Below are 23257 nucleotides of genomic sequence, written 5' to 3'. Positions count from 1 at the left end.
TTTTAAAAAAAGTGAAATATTATCGTTGTCGGCAGCACGTCTTGGTGTGTAAACAGAGAGACGCGCTGCCGACATGATAATAATGTATGGGGACGAGAGATCGGAGTAAGGGCCTGTTCACATCAGCGTTCGCTTTCCGTTCTGGGGCTCCGTCTGAGGTTTCCGTCGGTTGAACCCTGCAACGGAAAGTCAAACCACAGCTTCCGTTTCCGTCACCATTGATATCAATGGTGACGGAAACATTGCTAATGGTTTCCGTTTGTCACTATTCCGGAAGGTTTCCGGTTTTCCGACTGAATCAATAGTGGAGTCGACTTGGTGTTGCCATTCTTCTCATCAAAGGGCGTGTCCCTACAGTCTCTGTCAGCACTGATTGGACACTTCATTCATTGTACTTCATTGTTGCACCACATCGTCCTCCAGCTTCTCCACTTTTCGTTTGGTCGTTTTAAATCTCTCCCCTTTGGTCTGGATCAGGGGCGTAGCTAGGGGGGGCAGGCGGGGCATGTGCCCCGGGCGCAGTTCAGAGGGGGGCACCAGCGCCACCTCCTCCTGCACTATAATTGTACCTGTGTCGCAAGGACACAGGTACAATTAGAAGCAATGAATTAAATAGCTTTTGAGATAATTGTCCAATTACCTTTGGTCCTTTGAAAAAGAGGCAGCTACATATTAAAGAGCTGTAAGGGTATGTTCACACGGCCTATTTTGGGCCGTATAACACATTGCCTTGTTATGCCGATCAGGAATCTCTAGACCCTCTGTAAACTATTTTACCCGTAAGTCACAGGCTACAGCGGAGGTCCCCAACCAGTGGCTCATGAGCCACATATAGCCTGCGGCCCCTGCTTTACGGTTGACCAGAGGAGTCCTGTGTAATGACCATGGGAGCCGGCAATTTACATTGTTCCAGTAGAATGGGTGCTGGTCTCGGTGCAAGTCGCCTTAGAGAAGTGACCGCATCTGATGCTTGGCGCACTGGTCGTCACTTTTTTAGTGTCGGGGTCATTTTTATAATTTCTAGTTTTGGAAGTAAAGCAGTTTTAGTAATAAAATACCACAAAAAACCCCGGACCCTCACATACCTTGACCCCAGAAGCTGAGACGATAGATGGGGCCGTATTTCTGGGCCAGGCGCATGAAATGTTGAGGAAGATCACTGCGCCCCAGATCCATCAGATTCCCGATGAAGGGCAGTGGTGCGGGGCGCGGAGGGCGCTGGTTCTGGTCGAGTCCTGACAGGCGACACTTGGAGTGGGAACATCTTAAGTATAGAAAGAAGAGGAGGACGAGGGCCGGCAGCAGCAGAGGGACCATAGTGAAGCTGAAGACTTAGGAGATGCTGGGTGTATATGTAGTGACAGGCGTAACCTTGAGGACAGGAAATATACAGGGGGAGGCAGCGGACGCAGGGTGAGCGCTCAGTGTGGAGAAGACACATTATATGTACAGCCATAAATTGAGTGGAGTTCCCCTTTAATTACCTCACCAGGTGGCAAGGCCCTGGCATGCTGGGAGTCGTAGTTTCACAACCGCTGGAGAGTCTCCGCTCTAGAGGATCACAAGCTTCAGGCTGCACATGCCCAGTACAGTGGACGCTTCAGCCTGGGATAACCGGGATCCAAATTACATTGGCGGCAAGATTTGGGGACTCTGAACTCCCCTCTACAGCAATCTACAAATTATATCACATCGCCTACAGGTCCTGTGCACTACATTGCCCAGGTGCTGTGCGGTTTATCTATAGGGTGGATGGGGCCCTTTAAATGATGGAGTTTCTATTCACAGCCCAAGATCCTGTGACCGTGACCTTCCCCCGTGTTTTATCGCTTCATCTAATGAATGACGGGACTGTATGGACCTTGGACGCAGACGGAGGGTGAGCGGAGAATAAGTCAAGGAGAGATGAATGATGGATAAGACAAATGAAACGAGGCCTCAGTTTGTGTAATATAATATGCAGTGTGTGTATACATATATACACACACACACACACACACACATATACACTACCGTTCAAAAGTTTGGGGTCACCCAGACAATTTTGTGTTTTCCATGAAAACTCACACTTATATTTACCAAGTGAGTTGCAAAATGACTAGAAAATATAGTCAGGACATTGACAAGGTTAGAAATAATGATTTTTATTTGAAATAATAATTTTCTCCTTCATACTTTGCTTTGGTCTTGGAATGCTCCATTTGCAGCAATTCCAGCATTACAGATCTTTGGCATTCTAGCTGTTAATTTGCTCAGGTAATCGGGAGAAATTTCCCCCCATGCTTCCAGAAGCCCCTCCCACAAGTTGGATTGGCTTGATGGGCACTTCTTGCGTACCATACGGTCAAGCTGCTCCCACAACAGCTCTATGGGGTTGAGATCTGGTGACTGCGCTGGCCACTCCATTACAGATAGAATCCCAGCTGCCGGCTTCTTCCCTAAATAGTTCTTGCATCATTTGGAGGTGCTTTGGGTCATTGTCCTGTTGTAGGATGAAATTGGCTCCAATCAAGCGCTGTCCACAGTGTATGGCATGGCGTTGCAAAATGGAGTGATCGCCCTCCTTATTCAAAATCCCTTTTACCTTGTACAAATCTCCCACTTTACCAACACCAAAGCAAAACCCCAGACCATCACATGACCTCCACCATGCTTGACAGATGGCGTCAGGCACTCTTCCAGCATCTTTTCAGTTGTTCTGCGTCTCACAAATGTTCTTCTGTGTGATCCAAACACCTCAAACTTCGATTCGTCTGTCCATAACACTTTTTTCCAATCTTCCTCTGTCCAATGTCTGTGAGCTTTTGCCCATATTAATCTTTTCCTTTTATTAGCCAGTCTCAGCTATGGCTTTTTCTTTGCCACTCTACCCTGAAGGACAGCATTCCGGAGTCGCCTCTTCACTGTAGACGTTGACACTGGCGTTTTGCGGGTACTATTTAATGAAGCTGCCAGTTGAGGACCTGTGAGTCGTCTATTTCTCAAACTAGAGACTCTAATGTACTTGTCTTGTTGCTCAGTTGTGCAGCGGGGCCTCCCACTTCTCTTTCTACTCTGGTTAGAGCAGGGGTCTCAAACTCGGCCGGGTAAGTGGGCCGCATATAGAAAAAATGGGAAGTTGACGGGCCGCATTACTTTCAAGCTTGATAAAATACAAAATTATTGTTAATCCATTAGTTATTTGAACTACTATAACACTATATTAATTACTATAATAATAGCGCTAGGTTTAAAATTTGAGATATTTCTCCACGTGCTTATTTCAACAATCCAGCTTTCCAGTTTAAGTGTCGCTAATTGAAGTCCGGCGGCTCAGTTAGCACACATGTCAAGATTGGGCAGCCCCTTTTTAGATAGTGCCGCAGTGCCCTCTGTGGATAATGCAACACACCCCTAGATAAGGCCACAGTGCCCTCTGTAGATGAGGCCACAGTGCCCTCTGTAGATGAGGCCACAGTGCCCTCTGTAGATGAGGCCACAGTGCCCTCTGTAGAGGCTGCCACAGTGCCCTCTGTAGAGGCTGCCAAAGTGCCCTCTGTAGAGGCTGCCCCAGTGCCCTCTGTAGAGGCTGCCCCAGTGCCCTCTGTAGAGGCTGCCCCAGTGCCCTCTGTAGAGGCTGCCCCAGTGATGTCAGGGGCTTGCCCAGAGCTGGAGTCCCAGGCAGAGCGCTAGTAGGCTCTTCCTGGGACTCCAGCTGTGCTCCTGACATCACTGGGACTCCTGCTCTGGGGAAGCCCCTGACATCATTGTCGATGTATGGACAGCGATGTCAGAGGCTTCCCCAGAGTCCCGGAGCAGAGCCGACACCAGCGCTCTGCTCCGCTCTGGGCAAGACCCTGACACATTGTCACATTTGACACATTTATGGGCAGCGATGTCAGGGAATTCCAGAGTCCCGGAGCAGAGCCGACACGATGCTCGGGACTCCGGCACTGGGGAAGCCCCAGACATCGCTGTTCATATGTGGACAGCGATGTCAGGGAATTCCACAGAGTCCAGGAGCAGAGCCGACACCAGCGCTCTACTCCGCTCTGGGCAAGACCCTGACACACTGTCCATATATGGGCAGCGATGTCAGGGAATTCCACAGAGTCCCGGAGCAGAGCCGACACCAGCGCTCTGCTCGGGACTCCGGCTCTGGGGAAGCCCCAGACATCGCTGTTCATATGTGGACAGCGATGTCAGGTAATTCCACAGAATCCAGGAGCAGAGCCGACACCATCGCTCTGCTCCGCTCTGGGCAAGACCCTGACACACTGTCCATATATGGGCAGCGATGTCAGGGAATTCCACAGAGTCCCGGAGCAGAGCCGACACCTGCGCTCTGCTCAGGACTCCGGCTCTGGGGAAGCCCCAGACATCGCTGTTCATATGTGGACAGCGATGTCAGGGAATTCCAGAGTCTCGGAGCAGAGCCGATACTAGCGGCTCTGTGTCCCGCGGGTCGCAGATGACAGCCCCAGGGGCCGCATGCGGCCCGCGTGCTTGAGACCCCTGGGTTAGAGCCTGTTTGTGCTGTCCTCTGAAGGGAGTAGTACACACCGTTGTAGGAAATCTTCAGTTTCTTGCCAATTTCTCACATGGAATAGCCTTCATTTCTAAGAAGAAGAATAGACTGTCGAGTTTCACATGAACGCTCTCTTTTTCTAGCCATTTTGAGAGTTTAATCGAACCCACAAATATAATGCTCCAGATTCTCAACTAGCTCAAAGGAAGGTCAGTTTTATAGCTCCTCTAAACAGCAAAACTGTTTACAGCGGTGCTAACATAATTGCACAAGGGTTTTCTAATCATCCATTAGCCTTCTAACACAGTTAGCAAACACAATGTACCATTAGAACACTGGAGTGATGGTTGCTGGAAATGGGCCTCTATACACCTATGTAGATATTGCATTAAAAACCAGACGTTTGCAGCTAGAATAGTCATTTAGCACATTAACAATGTATAGAGTGTATTTCTGATTAATTTAATGTTATCTTCATTGAAAAAAACTGTGCTTTTCTTTCAAAAATAAGGAAATTTCTAAGTGACCCTAAACTTTTGAACGGTAGTGTATGTATATATATATATATATATATACACACACACACACACACACCAGAGGTATAATATAAGTTTTGTAGAAGGGAATGAGGGAATGGGAGGAAACCACCAGCTCCACGTTTCTGTGTCCAAGTCTCGCCCGGATCAAGACTCTTAATGTTTGTGACAGATTGGATGTATTTATGATATCAATTCTAGACTAATTAGAAGACACTCCGTTTTTACTCTAACATGTTTTCATGTTTGTTATTGCCAGACATTGCTATTTTTCATCAGGCTGCTACTACATCTTCCAGTTTGTCATATTTTGTTACTATCAACTTATTAAGTTGTGTCTTTTCATGCCACGCATTTCTCTTTTTTCATGTTGATGCAGTATCTTTCTTTCTGTGGCTTTTTTTCCCCTGCCGTCTATTATTCACTGCGATTCATTTGTGATGCCCTGCGAGCCTCCTGTAGCTGTCATATCCTGTATTGTATTCACATCATCGTAACTTTTGACATGTTGCTTTTCTCCAGGCTCTACATGAGACTATGACGATATTAAGGCTCTCAAAACTTCCTATTTTACTGTACCCTTTCTAGATCCATTCATGTCCAGGTTTATTTCCCTATTTTATTCATTTTCAATTCAGTCAGCAGGGGTTAATTTTTCCACCTGCACTAGTATAGTTTAGGGGCGTTGTCATCACCTGGGCACTGCCTGTTACTTTGCTCTGGGTATATCTACCTTTACGGCTCGCAGGTCACATGAATCAGCCATGAATAAGAGCACAGACCGTGCTCGAAACGCGTAGGCTTCCTTTCATTTGCCAATTCAACCACCTTGTCATCTCTCCTGTGTTCATATTTTATTGTTCGTGATCAATAAAGTGGAAACCGAGTTTCCCCATTTATATATACATCGCTGGATCCTACTTCTCTTTTTCTTGTATAATATAAGTTTATCTGTTAGTTTTTTCATGAATTGTGACGACAGACTCAGCTCTGCTATGTGCGGATCACTCTACGTATCACTACACCCTCCTAGATCTGACATAACTGTTAAGAAGCTCTGCAGTTGCTGCAAAACGACATCTCCCAGCCTGCCCTGAAAGGGAGTTGTAGTAAAGCTGGAGACCCGCAGGTTTCACCACCACTGTAAAGAGTCCCTTCACTAATGTGTCTCCCATTGATGGCGGCAGAAACGGCCAGAGAGCGAGCGGTCCGGTTATACAATTGTAGGAAGGGGGAAGCCTCTACAGCCGTCACTTTCCATCTACCTGTGGGGGACACGGTTGTCATTATTGGAGGTCCTTTAACAGGTCCTCAGTCCTGCTGGGGGTATCAGTAGTGATCCCCCACCTGTCCGGCTGGGCTTGCTAGGAGTTGTAGTTTAGAAGACATGTTAGGGAACGTATACTGTAATGTTTCTTACGCGTTTCTACGGGGCTGGCGATCTTCCTTTTCTCACTGGTGGGTTAGTTACTTGTAGTTTATAATTGTTCTGTTCTTGCTGCAATGGAAATTATATATATATTTATTTATTTATACACTCCTATACGATATAAACTGCAGCCACTCTGAACAAGAAGAGCTGCAGTGTAAAGAATGGGGGAAAGACAGAGCAGGAGTGTTGAACTACAGCTAAGTTAGTGTCTGATCAGATCTGAGTACTTATGAAGAAGATTAGTCTATAATGATGAAGATCAAAGTTATAAAATACAACATTTCTATAAATTTTATTTGAATAATTAGATGAAAAAAAAACTCTTCACATAAAATCTGGAAGCGGCTCATAAACCCAGCAGAACAATTAGAAGGTCGGCCAGGTCAGAGTTGTAGTTAGCGGTTGTGTCCAGCGTCTTCGTTAGCGGTTTTGTCCAGCAGTGCCGCCTTGTGGTCTTTTTTTTGTACTACATCCTGGACCCCTACAACCCATTACAAAGCTGGACAGACAAACTCCCTGCAAACCGCAGTGGCAGCCATATTGGTTGTAACACAACTTTCCCATGAACAGACAAAACAAAGAAAAAACCTCCACTGTAACCAGTGTCAGGAGGGGGCGCTAAAGCCGGTTTACTCTTCCAAACTGCATCTTTTATGTGATGGTAAAACTTGTATTTCCCAATAGACTTTCCCCATTAACATAAAACTATTTACACGTGATCATTCTTCATCAAATCTTGAGAGATAAAACGGCAGCGTTATTCCAGTCCATACGGGACGCCTCGGATTCTCCGTGCGAGCTGCAGGTTCTCCACAAAGCTGGTGACCCTCTTGGCCCGGGGACGGAAGACTCTCACGTCTGCAAAGTGCCACACGAGGAAGGCCTCAGCTGACTGTGGATACAGAAGAGCATTAGGCCCTCTTAAAGTGACAGCACTCCCGGTATAATTTACTACACAGCTCGAAGGACTGAACAGATTTCACTTTTATGAGCTGTTAGTTAGAGTGATGGTGGGGTGTCTGGCCTCTGGAACTCCCACAATGCATCACAACCCCTATGCAAATGTCCCGCTAGGGCATATGGATGTGTTAGAGGGGGCGGGGGCTGAGTAGTGAACCACTGAAAAGAGCGGCTCCCCCTCTGGTTGACCCATGCGTTACATGGACAGCGCATTGTATGAGATACTGACCTGTTGTAGCGCCATAAGTGCGGTGCTTTCCCAGTAGTAACACATGCCGCGGGAATACTTCATGCAGATCTCCCTCACCTGCAAGAATTAAAGGGGAATATCACCGAAAATAAAGAGGAGCAGCCGCAGAGGAAACATCCACTCACCAGGAGGCTAAACAGGGCTTTCCGAATTAGCAGATTGATTGATTTTTGGTACTCTCTTAGTGCCATCAGCGCTCGGGCTACTGGGTGGAAGCGACTTCTTCGTTGCGTGCTCGGTCTGTGACTCGTTTCCCCTCTCCCTGTAAGAAAGAAATCCATAATCACAGCTGAAAATGAATCTCCCGCTACATGGAAATCCACTGTCTGGCCGGGTTCACATGAAGCGTAAACACTGCAGATTTTCTGCAACGGATTCCATTGCGGAGACTCCACAGCGTAATACAGAAGAGCGGAGGAAATCCAAACAAACCTCATCCAGACGCAGCGGGAAAAAAACACAAACGAACGTTCATAAATTGACTTGCACGTTTTCAATCCGCAGCGTGTCATTTTTTTCTGCGGAATCGCTGCTCTTCTGTTGCAGGAGAATTCAATGGGAGGTAAAACCCACAACAAATAGCAGATGTTGCCACTTTTGCTGCGATTCCGCCGCGCAAAAATCGCAACTCAGAGAAAAAAATTCAATAAATCATACTCACCCAGATCTCTCGGCTCCTGAGTCCAGCCGGCCTCCAGGGATGAGGTTTCATCCCATATAACTGCTGCAGCCAATCACAGGCTGCAGCTGTCACATGGGATGAAACGTCATCCCAGGGGGCCGGGCTGCAGTATGTCAGGGGGACGCGTCGCCATGGCTACAGGTAAGTATAGGATTTTTTGTTTTTTCCTACCTGCTATTTTCTGCAGCGGACATTCCGGACGAAAAACTGCACCACAATTTGGTGCGGTTTTACAGCCGGAATTCCCTGCGGCGTCCAGGGCGGATACGCTGTGTGCTTATACGCAGCATATCTGCCCTGTGTGGACTTGGCCTATTACCTTAACCCCTTCAGGACAACCATTTCTTGATTTTTCATTTTCCACTTCCCGCCTTCCAAGAGTGAGTGAGTGAGTGAGTGAGTGAGTGAGTGAGTGAGTGAGTGAGTGAGTGAGTGAGGGCTTATTGTTTGCGGGAGGATTTGTAGTTTCTATTTACACCATTTAAACTACCATATAATGTACTGGGAAACGGAAAAGAAAATCTTTTAGGGCTGAATTGGAAAAAACTGTGATTCCTCCATTGTTTTTTAGGTTTAATTTTTACGGCTTTCACCGTGCGATAAACATCTCAACTTAACTTTATTCTGCAGGTCAATACGATTACGGTAACACCAAATTTATATATTTTTTTTTATATTTTGCTACCTTAATCGGTACCATTTTTTGGTACATACATTTTTTTTTGAGAGCTAAGTTGACCAAAAAAAACAACTGATTTTGGCGTTTTACATGTTTCTTTTTACGGGGTTCACCGTGTGCATTAAATAACGCTATATTGTAATAGTTCAGACTTTTAGGGGCGCAGTGATAACAATTATGTTTACTTTTTTGTTTACTAAAAAGAGGCAGGGCTTAGCAGAGGCAGACCTGGGGGCCTTCATTAGGCGCCTGGGCTGCCATGACAACCATCGTCAACCCCTGATCTCGTTACGGCAGGGGGGGGGCCAATGAGATTTCGGAGCGGTCCGCCACCCTCTTTTCGACAGTTCAGAAGCTGCGGTCAGCATTTGAGGGCTTAAACCGCCAGGAACAGCACTGTCATTCATTCCCCCCCCCAGTACTTTGACATACTTGGCCCCTTGGAACATCAGATAGACAGATTTAAAACATAACATGCTACCTGCAGCCACCACTAGAGGGAGCTCATTGTATATGGTTGTACTGTACATTGAACTTAGTAATAAAACAGTATGCAGTGAGCTCCCTCTAGTGGTGGCTGCAGGGAAACAGAACTTTACCATGTAACTGTTTATAAAGCAGATTTGGAGCTCTGTTTCAGAAAAACTGTGCTCCAACTGCTGTAAAACTATATTAAGAAATTAATTAGCACAGAATGTTGGACCTAAAAATTATATAAATGTGGATGTTCAAATTACAGATTCTTTTCTATGACTGATAATTTGGGGTCCATCAAGTCCCATTGATACTGGATTAAAGGGGTCGTACCACGAAAATAATTTTTCACCTATCCACAAGATAGGCCATAAATGCCGGATCGCTGCGGGTTGTTAACGAGATTGCGGGTCCCAGAGTGGTGGTCACTCAATTCATTCTCTACGGGACTGAGGGAGACAGCGAGCATTGTACTTGACTATTTCCGTCGATCCCATAGAGAGTGAATAGAGCGGTCGGACTGCAGGTTGGAAATTCTTAGATGCCTCATTTCATAATATATCTTCATGGGTGTGAGCTCTGTTCTCGGATTCCCTTCCCAGAGCCATGGAGTAATGTGCTTCCTGCAACCACCACTAGGGGGAGATGATTGTACACATTCATACAGCTCCCGTTGTGCCTGTATATAGCAGCCCTCAGTTTGCTCCCCCTAGTGGCGGCCTTGTGCTACTGAAATTTGTGTATGTAACAGATTTTTACCTGCATGGAAACGAACCCTCTAAGATATAAAGCTGAGAATCTGATTACAATCTAGTATTACACGACCCGAGGTTATCTGGAATTCATTTCTGAAATCAAATATATAATGAGCGATAATTTGATCAAGGTGCAACTTTCTCTTACTTGGCGGAGGTTGATGAGAAGCTGCGGGTCTCTTCTGCGGATGCGCCGACTTCCTCCGGGACAAGCTTTTCTGGGGTGATCTCATGATGATGTAAAACGCTGCTGAGAGACGTACAATCAGTTAAGCGGATAAGAGACGGGGACAATTCAGCAGAATCACAGGTGACGTAGGATAAGCTGAGCGGTTTTATCATCCCCATCATTCTTACACTTTTCCCAATACCAAAACAGTACATTAGAAAGTGCAAGCAACAGGTCAAAGGTTGTATTACTCCTGGTGCATTTACAGATAATCCAGACAAAGGGGAGAGATTTAAAACTGGAGCAAACGAAAAGTGGAGCAGCTGGAGGACGATGAGGTGCAACAATGAAGTACAAATATACATAAATAAAACAAAACATAAAAACATCAAATAATCCATATGATCTCCAGACACGCAGCAGCGAAAACGTATACAATCCACACACACGACAGACGAGGAGAAGACACATTCAGTCGAGAGTGCAACTTTTCTTAGGACTCGAAGTTGTAACATTCCTCTGTTATTCCTCCTAGAAATGTATGTATAAATTGACAGCTGGGTGTTACCCTACAGAGACTGACAGTGTCCAATCAGTGCTGACAGAGAGACTGTAGGGACACGACCCTTGGCAAGGAGAATTCTAACACCCAGTTGTCCATTTATATATATATATTTCTAGGAGGAACAACAGAGGAATGGCACAAGCCAGAGTTCTGAGAAAATACATTCCAGAATAGTTATTTCATAGTGAATACAGGTATTTACTATAAGGGTATGTTCACACTGAGGCATATTTCGGGACATTTACGTCTTGAAAAACGCCTGAAAAAACTGAAGCAGAATGCCTCCAAACATCTGCCCATTGATTTCAAGGGGAAAAACAGTATTCTGCTCAGACGGGCCGTTTTTCTTACGCGGCCGTTTTTCAAAACGGCCGCGAAAAAGAAGTGCATGTCACCTCTTGAGACGTTTTTGGAGCCGTTTTTCATAGACTATAGAAAAACAGCTGCAAAAACGAAGCAAAAAAATGTCTAAAAATCAGGAGCGGTTTCCCCTTGAAAACCGCTCCGTAATTTGAGATGTTTTTTATTTCGTGTGTGCACGTACCCTAAGGCCTTATTTACACGAGCGTGTTAAACGTCCGTTGAAACAGCGGCCGTCCCACGGACCTATAATTCAATGTGGCCGTTCATACAGCCTTTGTTTCAACGGACCATGTGAAGGGTCCGTGGGAATATAGTACGTCCTATCTTTTCACTCATCCCTCAATAGACTCATCTATGGGGGATGCGAGACATTGCGTCCCGCAGCGCCGAGCACGGATGCACCTCGGCCGTGAAAAACTGCAGTTTTTCACGTCCGAGGTGCGCAATGCTTGTGTAAATAAGGCCTGACAGACACGTCAGGAGAGGTGACGGCTCCTCTTCAATAATATGGTCTGTATGCTGTATAATTCATGATGACGCACGTGCTGCCCGGCGTGATGTCAGCGTCAACAACCCCACAATATAAAAGCCAAGAAAAACCAAAAGGCTCCCGCACTGTGCTCTTCCAGGTTATGTATCGCCCCCTTGTGGCTGATAGAAGTACACCGAATGTTCAAACCATCGCTAAAGCCAACAGAACTATATCCTGATGTTTCATCTCCCACAATCTATAATAATTATAATACACGATCACCGCGCGGTCTCCATGACGTCATCAAGACCCCGGGATGTAAAGAAAAGCCTAAAAATACAAAAACGCTCCCTCTGTTTACAGGGCTGTAATTACAGGTCACGCTGCTGTAGGTACTAAGCCTGAATACACCCGCATTAACCGCTTCCCACCCGCCGGCTGTGTATATACGTCCGGCGGTCGGGGTCCTTAACCCCTTAAGGACACGGCCAATTTTGGCCTTGAGGACGGAGCAATTTTTTTACATTTCCCCTCTTTGCATCCCGACGCTCATAACTCTTATTTTTTGTATGAGACTTTGTTTTTTGCGGGACGAGTTGCACTTTATGTCGGTACCATTTTTTGGTACAAATACATTATCGTTTAATTTCTATACATTTTTATTTTGGCAAAAATGCAAAAAAAAAGCAGTTCCGCTGCAGTTCTAATATTTCTTTTTTACACCGATCATCATAAATAATGTTATACATTTGTTGCTCAGGTTGTTACGGTCGTGGCGATACCAAATATGTCTATATTATTTCATGTTTTGGGACTTATATTTTAAAAAGTTTATTTATTATAAAAAATGTGTATTTCTGTGTATTTTATTTACTTTTTATTTATTTATTTATCATTCATTTTTTTTTTACATTCATTTAACTTTTTATTTTAATCCCATAAAGGGATTTATGATTTTGTATCTGTAATGTACTGGTGTAGATCTGTATGCCAGTACATTAGCCTGTTACTGATCGTACACAGGCAGTTGTTAGGGCAGACTGAGGTACGCCCTAACAACAGGAAATATGTTCAGACAGCCCTGGGGTCCTTCACTGGACCCTGGGCTGTCTGGCCATACGAGTTGTGGGCTTTGATCGCGTCACTTATTTTCTGTGACGCAATCAAGTGCAGTCCCCCCTCCTTGAACGCCACGATCTGCTTTCATCGCGGCGTTCAAAGGGTTAACGGCGGGGAGAAGATGTTTGGGCTGTGTATTACAGCCGTTGCCCCGCTCTCGATCGCGCGCACAGACGGCTGTCACACAGGACGAGTATGCTCGTCCTAATGTGCGAAGTGCTCGCCGCTCAGAACAAGCATTCTCGTCCTGTGTCGGCAACCAGTTAAAGGGAATGTGACGCTAGAAAAAAATTTTTTTTTTTTTAGTTAAACAATTAGTGTGTAGGTGATTAAACATTTTTCAAATTTTTTTCACGAGTCAGGAAATATTATAAATTAGATTCTAATTTATAATATTTCCCATTGCTGGCCACTAGATGGAGCAATTCCCAAAATTGCAGCATTGCATGTGGTAAAGCAACCACATTGCTTTATGCTGCAAAATTTGAGAAAACTCACTCGCTCTAGTGAACTCTGAGAATCCCCCCCTCCTTTATCCTGGCTAGTGCCGGGAGAAACGAGGGGATTGAACGGTCTAACCTCCTACACTGTGTGTCGCCATTTTTTGAGCTAACACACAGTGTAGTAGGTTTACATACAGTGGTAATCACACAATAGAACACTTACATACACAGAAATAACTTACCTGCTCCTGCCGCCGCCGCTCCCTCCGGTCCGTCTGCTGCCGCTGCTCCATGTGCACAAGTCCGGAAGCCGCGACCGGAAGTAGTAATCTTACTGTCCACAGGAAAATGGCGCTGGACGGCGCTCAGTTCAACTTGGACTGTGTGGGAGCGGCGCATGCGCCGTTCCCACACAGACGGCGTACACCATAGTGGATGGAACGGGCCCCGTTCGCATTCACTATGGGACTGTGGCTGCCGTATTCCATGTCTGTATGTGTCGTTAATCGACACATACAGAAATGGAAAAAAAAATGGCAGCCCCCATAGGGAAGAAAAGTGTAAAAATAAGAAAAAGTAAAACACAAACACACAAATAAATATAAAAGTTTTTAATAAAACACTAAAATCAAACTGATGTAAAAAAAAATTTTTTCGTGACACTGTTCCTTTAAAACCTGCGCTAGGGTGTATTTACGGGGCGGGTTTGTGACCGGCTGCCGGGCGAGTCAGTGACTGCTGGGGACCCTGAGGAGAAGCTTTCGCTGCTTCTCTCTTCTCTGATCTCTTCTCTGAGTCTCGCAATGAGCGCCGTGTATATGACGAGGCAGCGCCGGCGTCTCGCGGTCCCGGTGATCATGTGACGAGACCCAGCACAGCCCTATCAGTGACAATCGTAGAGGAATTGCTGCATTTTTTTCCGACCGTAATTGCGGACGAAAAAAACGCAGCAGAATACGGTAACAGCAAAGTGCGTGACATTTACCACATCTCATCCACGCTGCAGAACAGGAGGGGGGACACAGGACAGGAGAGGACACAGGAGGGGGGACACAGGACAGGACACAGGAGGGGGGACACAGGACGGGGAGGGGGGACACAGGACAGGAGAGGACACAGGAGGGGGGGCACAGGACAGGAGGGGGGCACAGGACAGGTGGGAGCACAGGACGAGGGAGGGGGGGCACAGGACGAGGGAGGGGGGCACAGGACAGGTGGGAGGGGGGGGCGGCACAGGACGAGGGAGGGGGGGCACAGGACGAGGGAAGGGGGCACAGGACGAGGGAAGGGGGCACAGGACGAGGGAGGGGGGCACAGGACGAGGGAGGGGGGCACAGGACGAGGGAGGGGGGGCACAGGACAGGTGGGAGGCGGCACAGGACGAGGGAGGGGGGGCACAGGACAGGAGAGGACACAGGAGGGGGGGCACAGGACAGGTGGGAGCACAGGACGAGGGAGGGGGGGCACAGGACGAGGGAGGGGGGGCACAGGACAGGTGGGAGGGGGGGCGGCACAGGACGAGGGAGGGGGGGCAAGGACGAGGGAGGGGGGGCACAGGACGAGGGAGGGGGGCACAGGACGAGGGAGGGGGGGCACAGGACAGGTGGGAGGGGGGCACAGGACGAGGGAGGGGGGGCACAGGACAGGACTAGACACGGCGTTTCCTCCTCTTGACGCGGTCTCTGATCTCCGCAGACACTGAAGCTGTGCCCCTCCCCCACTTCTCCCGTCCCGGCTGCAGAACAGCGGAGGAGAGAAATAATGTTGGAGGAGGGAGAGGAGGGCGGTGTCGGGGCAGAGGCTGGAGAGAACCCTGTACCTAAACTACAATTAAACAGTGTAAGTACTACAACCACTACTATTCCCACTACAACCACTACTATTACTACTACAACCACTACTATTCCCACTACAACCACTACTATTCCCACTACAACCACTACTATTACCATTACAACCACTACTATTCCCACTACAACCACTACTATTCCCACTACAACCACTACTATTACCATTACAACCACTACTATTCCCACTACAACCACTACTATTCCCACTACAACCACTACTATTACCATTACAACCACTACTATTACTACTACAACCACTACTATTACTACTACAACCACTACTATTACTACTACAACCACTACTATTACTACTACAACCACTACTATTACCACTACTATTCCCACTACAACCACTACTATTCCCACTACAACCACTACTATTCCCACTACAACCACTACTATTCCCACTACAACCACTACTATTACTACTACAACCACTACTATTCCCACTACAACCACTACTATTACCACTACAACCACTACTATTCCCACTACAACCACTACTATTCCCACTACAACCACTACTATTACTACTACAACCACTACTATTACTACTACAACCACTACTATTACTACTACAACCACTACTATTCCCACTACAACCACTACTATTCCCACTACAACCACTACTATTCCCACTACAACCACTACTATTCCCACTACAACCACTACTATTCCCACTACAACCACTACTATTACCACTACAACCACTACTATTCCCACTACAACCACTACTATTCCCACTACAACCACTACTATTCCCACTACAACCACTACTATTACCACTACAACCACTACTATTCCCACTACAACCACTACTATTCCCACTACAACCACTACTATTCCCACTACAACCACTACTATTCCCACTACAACCACTACTATTCCCACTACAACCACTACTATTCCCACTACAACCACTACTATTCCCACTACAACCACTACTATTCCCACTACAACCACTACTATTCCCACTACAACCACTACTATTACCACTACTATTCCCACTACAACCACTACTATTCCCACTACAACCACTACTATTACTACTACAACCACTACTATTCCCACTACAACCACTACTATTACTACTACAACCACTACTATTACCACTACTATTCCCACTACAACCACTACTATTCCCACTACAACCACTACTATTCCCACTACAACCACTACTATTACTACTACAACCACTACTATTCCCACTACAACCACTACTATTACTACTACAACCACTACTATTCCCACTACAACCACTACTATTCCCACTACAACCACTACTATTACCATTACAACCACTACTATTCCCACTACAACCACTACTATTCCCACTACAACCACTACTATTACCATTACAACCACTACTATTCCCACTACAACCACTACTATTCCCACTACAACCACTACTATTACCATTACAACCACTACTATTACTACTACAACCACTACTATTACTACTACAACCACTACTATTACTACTACAACCACTACTATTACTACTACAACCACTACTATTACCACTACTATTCCCACTACAACCACTACTATTCCCACTACAACCACTACTATTCCCACTACAACCACTACTATTCCCACTACAACCACTACTACAACCACTACTATTCCCACTACAACCACTACTATTACCACTACAACCACTACTATTCCCACTACAACCACTACTATTCCCACTACAACCACTACTATTACTACTACAACCACTACTATTACTACTACAACCACTACTATTACTACTACAACCACTACTATTCCCACTACAACCACTACTATTCCCACTACAACCACTACTATTCCCACTACAACCACTACTATTCCCACTACAACCACTACTATTACCACTACAACCACTACTATTCCCACTACAACCACTACTATTCCCACTACAACCACTACTATTCCCACTACAACCACTACTATTACCACTACAACCACTACTATTCCCACTACAACCACTACTATTCCCACTACAACCACTACTATTCCCACTACAACCACTACTATTCCCACTACAACCACTACTATTCCCACTACAACCACTACTATTCCCACTACAACCACTACTATTACTACTACAACCACTACTATTCCCACTACAACCACTACTATTACCACTACAACCACTACTATTCCCACTACAACCACTACTATTCCCACTACAACCACTACTATTCCCACTACAACCACTACTATTCCCACTACAACCACTACTATTACCACTACTATTCCCACTACAACCACTACTATTCCCACTACAACCACTACTATTACTACTACAACCACTACTATTCCCACTACAACCACTACTATTACTACTACAACCACTACTATTACCACTACTATTCCCACTACAACCACTACTATTCCCACTACAACCACTACTATTCCCACTACAACCACTACTATTACTACTACAACCACTACTATTCCCACTACAACCACTACTATTACTACTACAACCACTACTATTCCCACTACAACCACTACTATTCCCACTACAACCACTACTATTCCCACTACAACCACCTCTATTACTACTCACACTTGCGGTCTGGGCGGTGATGGCGGACCCTTCCTCTGTGAGTGACTGCAGTTCAGAGATGAGCCGCCAGTAACTGGGGGCCGCACCTAATATCAACCCCCTCATCTGTCTCCCGCCAATCCGGGATCTTTTAAGACAGGGGGGGGGGGGTGTATCAGCTACGTGGGGGCGGCAGAGGGAGGCACACAAGAAAACAAATAATGCTCCGCCCTCTTATCGGCACTTCCTAGTGAGCGCTGCGCTGATTGGTGACACTGCAGTCACTCAGAGAGCACCGCCTAGGAAGGGTCCGCCATCACCGCCTAGACCGCAAGTGTGAGTAATAATAGTAGTGGTTGTAGTAGTAATAGTAGTGGTTGTAGTAGTAATAGTAGTGGTTGTAGTGGGAATAGTAGTGGTTGTAGTAGTAATAGTAGTGGTTGTAGTAGTAATAGTAGTGGTTGTAGTACTTACACTGTTTAATTGTAGTTTAGGTACAGGGTTCTCTCCAGCCTCTGCCCCCGACACCGCCCTCCTCTCCCTCCTCCAACATTATTTCTTTCCTCCGCTGTTCTGCAGCCGGGACGGGAGAAGTGGGGGAGGGGCACAGCTTCAGTGTCTGCGGAGATCAGAGACCGCGTCAAGAGGAGGAAACGCCGTGTCTAGTCCTGTCCCCCCCCTCCCACCTGTCCTGTGTGCCCCCCTCCTCCTGTCCTGTGTCCTCCCCCCTCCTGTCCTGTGTCCTCCCCCCTCCTGTCCTATGTCCTCCCCCTCCTGTCCTGTGTCCCCCCTCCTGTCCTGTGTCCCCCCTCCTGTCCTGTGTCCTCCCCCTCCTGTCCTGTGTCCCCCCTCCTGTCCTGTGTCCCCCCCTCCTGTCCTGTGTCCCCCCCTCCTGTCCTGTGTCCCCCCTCCTGTCCTGTGTCCTCCCCCTCCTGTCCTGTGTCCCCCCTCCTGTCCTGTGTCCCCCCCTCCTGTCCTGTGTCCCCCCTCCTGTCCTGTGTCCTCCCCCTCCTGTCCTGTGCCCCCCCCTCTCCCACCTGTCCTGTGCCCCTCCCACCTGTCCTGTGTCCCCCCTCGCCCGTCCTGTGTCCCCCCTCCTGTGTCCTGTCCTGTGTCCCCCCCTCCCCCTCCTGTGTCCTGTCCTGTGTCCCCCCTCCTGTGTCCTCTCCTGTCCTGTGTCCCCCCTCCTGTTCTGCAGCGTGGATGAGATGTGGTAAATGTCACGCACTTTGCTGTTACCGTATTCTTCTGCGTATTTTCCGTCCGCAATTACGGTCGGAAAAAAATGCAGCAATTCCTCTACGATTGTCACTGATAGGGCTGTGCTGGGTCTCGTCACATGATCACCGGGACCGCGAGACGCCGGCGCTGCCTCGTCATATACACGGCGCTCATTGCGAGACTCAGAGATCAGAGAAGAGAGAAGCAGCGAAAGCTTCTCCTCGGGGTCCCCGGCAGTCACTGACTCGCCCGGCAGCCGGTCACAAACCCGCCCCGTAAATACACCCTAGCGCAGGTTTTAACTGGTTGCCGACACAGGATGAGAATGCTTGTTCTGAGCGGCGAGCACTTCGCACATTAGGACGAGCATACTCGTCCTGTGTGACAGCCGTCCCTGCGCGCGATCAAGAGTAATACTCAGCCACGGCCCCGCTCTGACAGCGGAGAGGAGAGAAGCATCTTCTCCCCGCCGTTAACACTTTGAACGCCGCGATGAAAGCAGATCGTGGCGTTCAAGGAGGGGGGACTGCACATTGATCGCGTCACAGAAAATAACTGACGCGATCAAAGCCCACAACTCATATGGCCAGACAGCCCAGGGTCCAGTGAAGGACCCCAGGGCTGTCTGAACATATTTCCTGTTGTTAGGGCGTACCTCAGTCTGCCCTAACAACTGCCTGTGTACGATCAGTAACAGGCTAATGTACTGGCATACAGATCTACACCAGTACATTACAGCTACAAAATCATAAATCCCTTTATGGGATTAAAATAAAAAGTTAAATGAATGTAAAAAAAAAATGAATGATAAATAAATAAAAAGTAAATAAAATACACAGAAATACACATTTTTTATAATAAATAAACTTTTTAAAATATAAGTCCCAAAACATGAAATAATAGACATATTTGGTATCGCCACGACCGTAACAACCTGAGCAACAAATGTATAACATTATTTATGATGATCGGTGTAAAAAAGAAATATTAGAACTGCAGCGGAACTGCTTTTTTTCGGCATTTTTGCCAAAATAAAAATGTATAGAAATTAAACGATAATGTATTTGTACCAAAAAATGGTACCGACATAAAGTGCAACTCGTCCCGCAAAAAACAAAGTCTCATACAAAAAATATAAGAGTTATGAGCGTCGGGATGCAAAGAGGGAAATGTAAATAAATTGCTCCGTCCTCAAGGCCAAAATTGGCCGTGTCCTTAAGGGGTTAAGGACCCCGACCGCCGGACGTATATACACAGCCGGCGGGCGGGAAGCGGTTAATGCGGGTGTATTCAGGCTTAGTACCTACAGCAGCGTGACCTGTAATTACAGCCCTGTAAACAGAGGGAGCGTTTTTGTATTTTTAGGCTTTTCTTTACATCCCGGGGTCTTGATGACGTCATGGAGACCGCGCGGTGATCGTGTATTATAATTATTATAGATTGTGGGAGATGAAACATCAGGATATAGTTTTGTTGGCTTTAGCGATGGTTTGAACATTTGGTGTACTTCTTCTATTAGCCACAAGGGGGCGATACATAACCTGGAAGAGCGCAGTGCGGGAGCCTTCTGGTTTTTCTTGGCTTTTATATTGTGGGGTTGTTGACGCTGACATCACGCCGGGCAGCACGTGCGTCATTATGAATTATACAGCATACAGACCATATTATTGAAGAGGATCCGTCACATCTCCTGACATGTCTGTTATAGTAAATACCTGTATTCCCCATGAAATAACTATTCTGGAACATATTTTCTCAGATCTTTGGCTTGTGCCATTCCTCTGTTGTTCCTCCTAGAAATTTATGTATAAATGGACAACTGGGTGTTACAATTCTCCTTGTCAAGGGGCGTGTCCCTACAGTCTCTCTGTCAGCACTGATTGGACACTGTCCGTCTCTGTAGGGACACCCCCCCCCCCCCTCAACTGGTAACACCCAGCTGTCAATTTATTCATATATTTCTAGGAGGAATAACAGAGGAATGTTACAACTTCGAGTCCTAACAAAAGATGCACTCTCGACTGAATGTGTCTTCTCTTCGTCTATCGTGTGTTTGGATTTTATACATTTTCGCTGCTGGGTGTCTGGAGATCATATGGATTATTTGATGTTTTTATGTTTTGTTTTATTTATGTATATTTGTACTTCATTGTTGCACCTCATCGTCCTCCTGCTGCTCCACTTTTCGTTTGCTCCAGTTTTAAATCTCCCCCCATTTGTCTGGATTACGGATTATCTGTAAATGCACCAGGAGTAATACAACCTTTGACCAGCAGGTGTCACTGTTGCCTGTACTTTCTAATGTACTGAAAAGGTTTTCACAATAAAACCAAGTGATCGCCAACTGCAACTCCCAACATGCCCTGATAATTCCAATGACCTTCTGAGTCACACTCAGAGGGGTTCAGAAAGCTGAGATATGGGGGCTGTTTGCTGGGGTCCTGCTGCAGCTGCCCCTGTTCTACCTGTGACTCGGAGGGGGCGCTGTGGTCACCGGGGATTTTTGTCGTTCTTTTCTCATGACCCTGCGGAGCCGCTGATGAGAGAGAATCCACATTAATAATGGAGGCCACATGTTCCCTGCGGGATCTGCTGCGGGAAGCTCTTTTATTGCCGCATTATTAAATAGATCATTGATGTCGCTGTTCTGGTAATTGATGCCACGAGGATCTATTGTATTCATTGATGCAGCGTTAATTACTGACATCCGGCAATCTCATATCTTCACCGTCAATGTCATCACTTTCTTGTCACTTGCATTGGTGGCATCACTCAGTATATACGTATATAAGTCTAGCGCTCTGTGGCGACTTAGATGCAGTAAAATCGACCTTCCCAACACCTGAATGTTTTGGTATTGGGGGGGGGGAGTTGTGTAAGAATGATGGGGGATGATAAAACCGCTCAGTTTATCCTACGTCACCTGTGATTCTGCTGAATTGTCCCCGTCTCTTATCCGCTTAACTGATTGTACGTCTCTCAGCAGCGTTTTACATCATCATGAGACCACCCAAGAAGAGCTTGTCCCGCAGGAAGTCGGCGCATCCGCAGAAGAGACCCGCAGCTTCTCATCAACCTCCGCCAAGTAAGAGAAAGTTGCACCTTGATCAAATTATCGCTCATTATATATTTTATTTCAGAAATGAATTCCAGATAACCTCGGGTCGTGTAATACTAGATTGTAATCAGATTCTCAGCTTTATATCTTAGAGCAGGGGTCGGGAACCTATGGCTCGCGAGCCAGATATGGCTCTTTTGATGGCCGTATCTGGCTCGCAGACAGGGCTCCTACCCAGTGGCGGATTATCATATGGGCGTTTCGGGCGGCCGCCCGAGGCTCCCAGGGGGCCCATGGCAGCCCGAAACGCACATTATCTCCTAAATCTATTCAGCGCGCTAGCGCTGCTAACGGCCGAAGATGGGGAGGAGCAGGGAATTCGCCGGTATCCAGGGGTAGGACACGCCTCCCTGACAGTGCGGGCCGCCGCCATTGAGTAACAGAACAGCGACGGACGGCTGTTCTGTTACTCCAAAGCAGCAAGAGAAGAGCCGGCGGGCGGTCACCGGCGCTGAGGTCAGTACAGGATTATCCTCCTGCCCAACTGGTTCCCGACCGCTGGCTGTATTTTTACGGCCAGCGGTCAGGGACGGGTGCTTAAAACCCGAGCCATAGACTTTCTACGGCTCGGGTTTTAACTTGCTGCCCGCGCGATCGGGCAGCTGAATGTCGGGTCTCCGGCTGTCAGTGACTGCCGGGGACCCTGAGGAGAAGACAGAAGCAGCTTTCGCTGCTTCTTTCTTCTCCGATGTCTTCTTACACAGCGTTCAATGAACGCTGTGTACAGGAATAGAGACAGCAGCAGCGGCGCTGTCTCTATTCCTCCCGGTGATCATGTGACAGGTCACATGATCGCCGGGTGCCGTTAGTGGCAGACTGTTGCTGGGTCTTACTAGACCCAGCACAGCCCTATTAGTGACAATCGTCACTGTGAGAGGGCTGATTTCCCCTGTAACTGGGGCTGCTGTGCAGCTCCAGTTACAGTGGAAAAACATGGTGTAAAACAAAGAGAAAGTAGATATAAAGTTCCCCAAAGGTCTTTTTTGACCTTTGAGGATCAGAACATAGTAATAAAAAATAGTAAAGTGCAAAAAAAAAATATAATAATAAATACACATAAAATACCCACCCCAAAAAAAACGTTCCCCCCGCCAATCATTGTTGTAACGCTAGCGCTGAC

At 46.9% G+C, this 23257-nt stretch overlaps 2 protein-coding genes across 3 annotated transcripts in view; one reads left to right on the top strand and one right to left on the bottom strand.

Moving 5' to 3' along the window:
- Positions 1 to 23257, top strand: part of CYP21A2 (cytochrome P450 family 21 subfamily A member 2) — a 41407-nt gene that overhangs the window by 2490 nt on the left and 15660 nt on the right. The window lies entirely within an intron of this gene.
- On the bottom strand, positions 6741 to 17988 carry LOC142659909 (histone H3-like centromeric protein A). Of its 2 annotated transcripts, none has more exons than XM_075836472.1 (5): positions 17820 to 17988; positions 10424 to 10525; positions 7811 to 7947; positions 7665 to 7742; positions 6741 to 7367 (listed from the first exon to the last, which is right to left on the bottom strand). In XM_075836472.1, exons 2-5 carry the CDS (start codon positions 10506 to 10508, stop codon positions 7233 to 7235), a joined length of 435 nt encoding a protein of 144 aa, XP_075692587.1. In that variant the 5' UTR covers positions 10509 to 10525; positions 17820 to 17988; the 3' UTR covers positions 6741 to 7232. The 2 variants fall into 2 exon arrangements, with proteins under 2 accessions (XP_075692587.1, XP_075692586.1); XM_075836471.1 differs by having other exon boundaries at positions 10424 to 10522; positions 17820 to 17986.

The sequence above is a fragment of the Rhinoderma darwinii genome, chromosome 8 (genome assembly GCF_050947455.1).
Source record: "Rhinoderma darwinii isolate aRhiDar2 chromosome 8, aRhiDar2.hap1, whole genome shotgun sequence".
In the NCBI taxonomy this organism is placed as follows: Eukaryota; Metazoa; Chordata; class Amphibia; order Anura; family Rhinodermatidae; genus Rhinoderma; species Rhinoderma darwinii.
The sequence above is the reverse complement of the archived record's forward strand: the minus strand, read 5'-3'. Positions and strand labels throughout refer to the sequence as shown.

Excerpts from the sequence above, each read along its gene's own strand:
- LOC142659909 (XM_075836472.1), bottom strand. The coding sequence starts at position 10,508 with ATGAGATCACCCCAGAAAAGCTTGTCCCGGAGGAAGTCGGCGCATCCG. Across the intron at positions 7,948-10,423 it reads TTCTCATCAACCTCCGCCAA|GGAGAGGGGAAACGAGTCAC; the intron begins GTAAGAGAAAGT and ends TCTTTCTTACAG. Across the intron at positions 7,368-7,664 it reads CACTTATGGCGCTACAACAG|TCAGCTGAGGCCTTCCTCGT; the intron begins GTCAGTATCTCA and ends CTGTATCCACAG.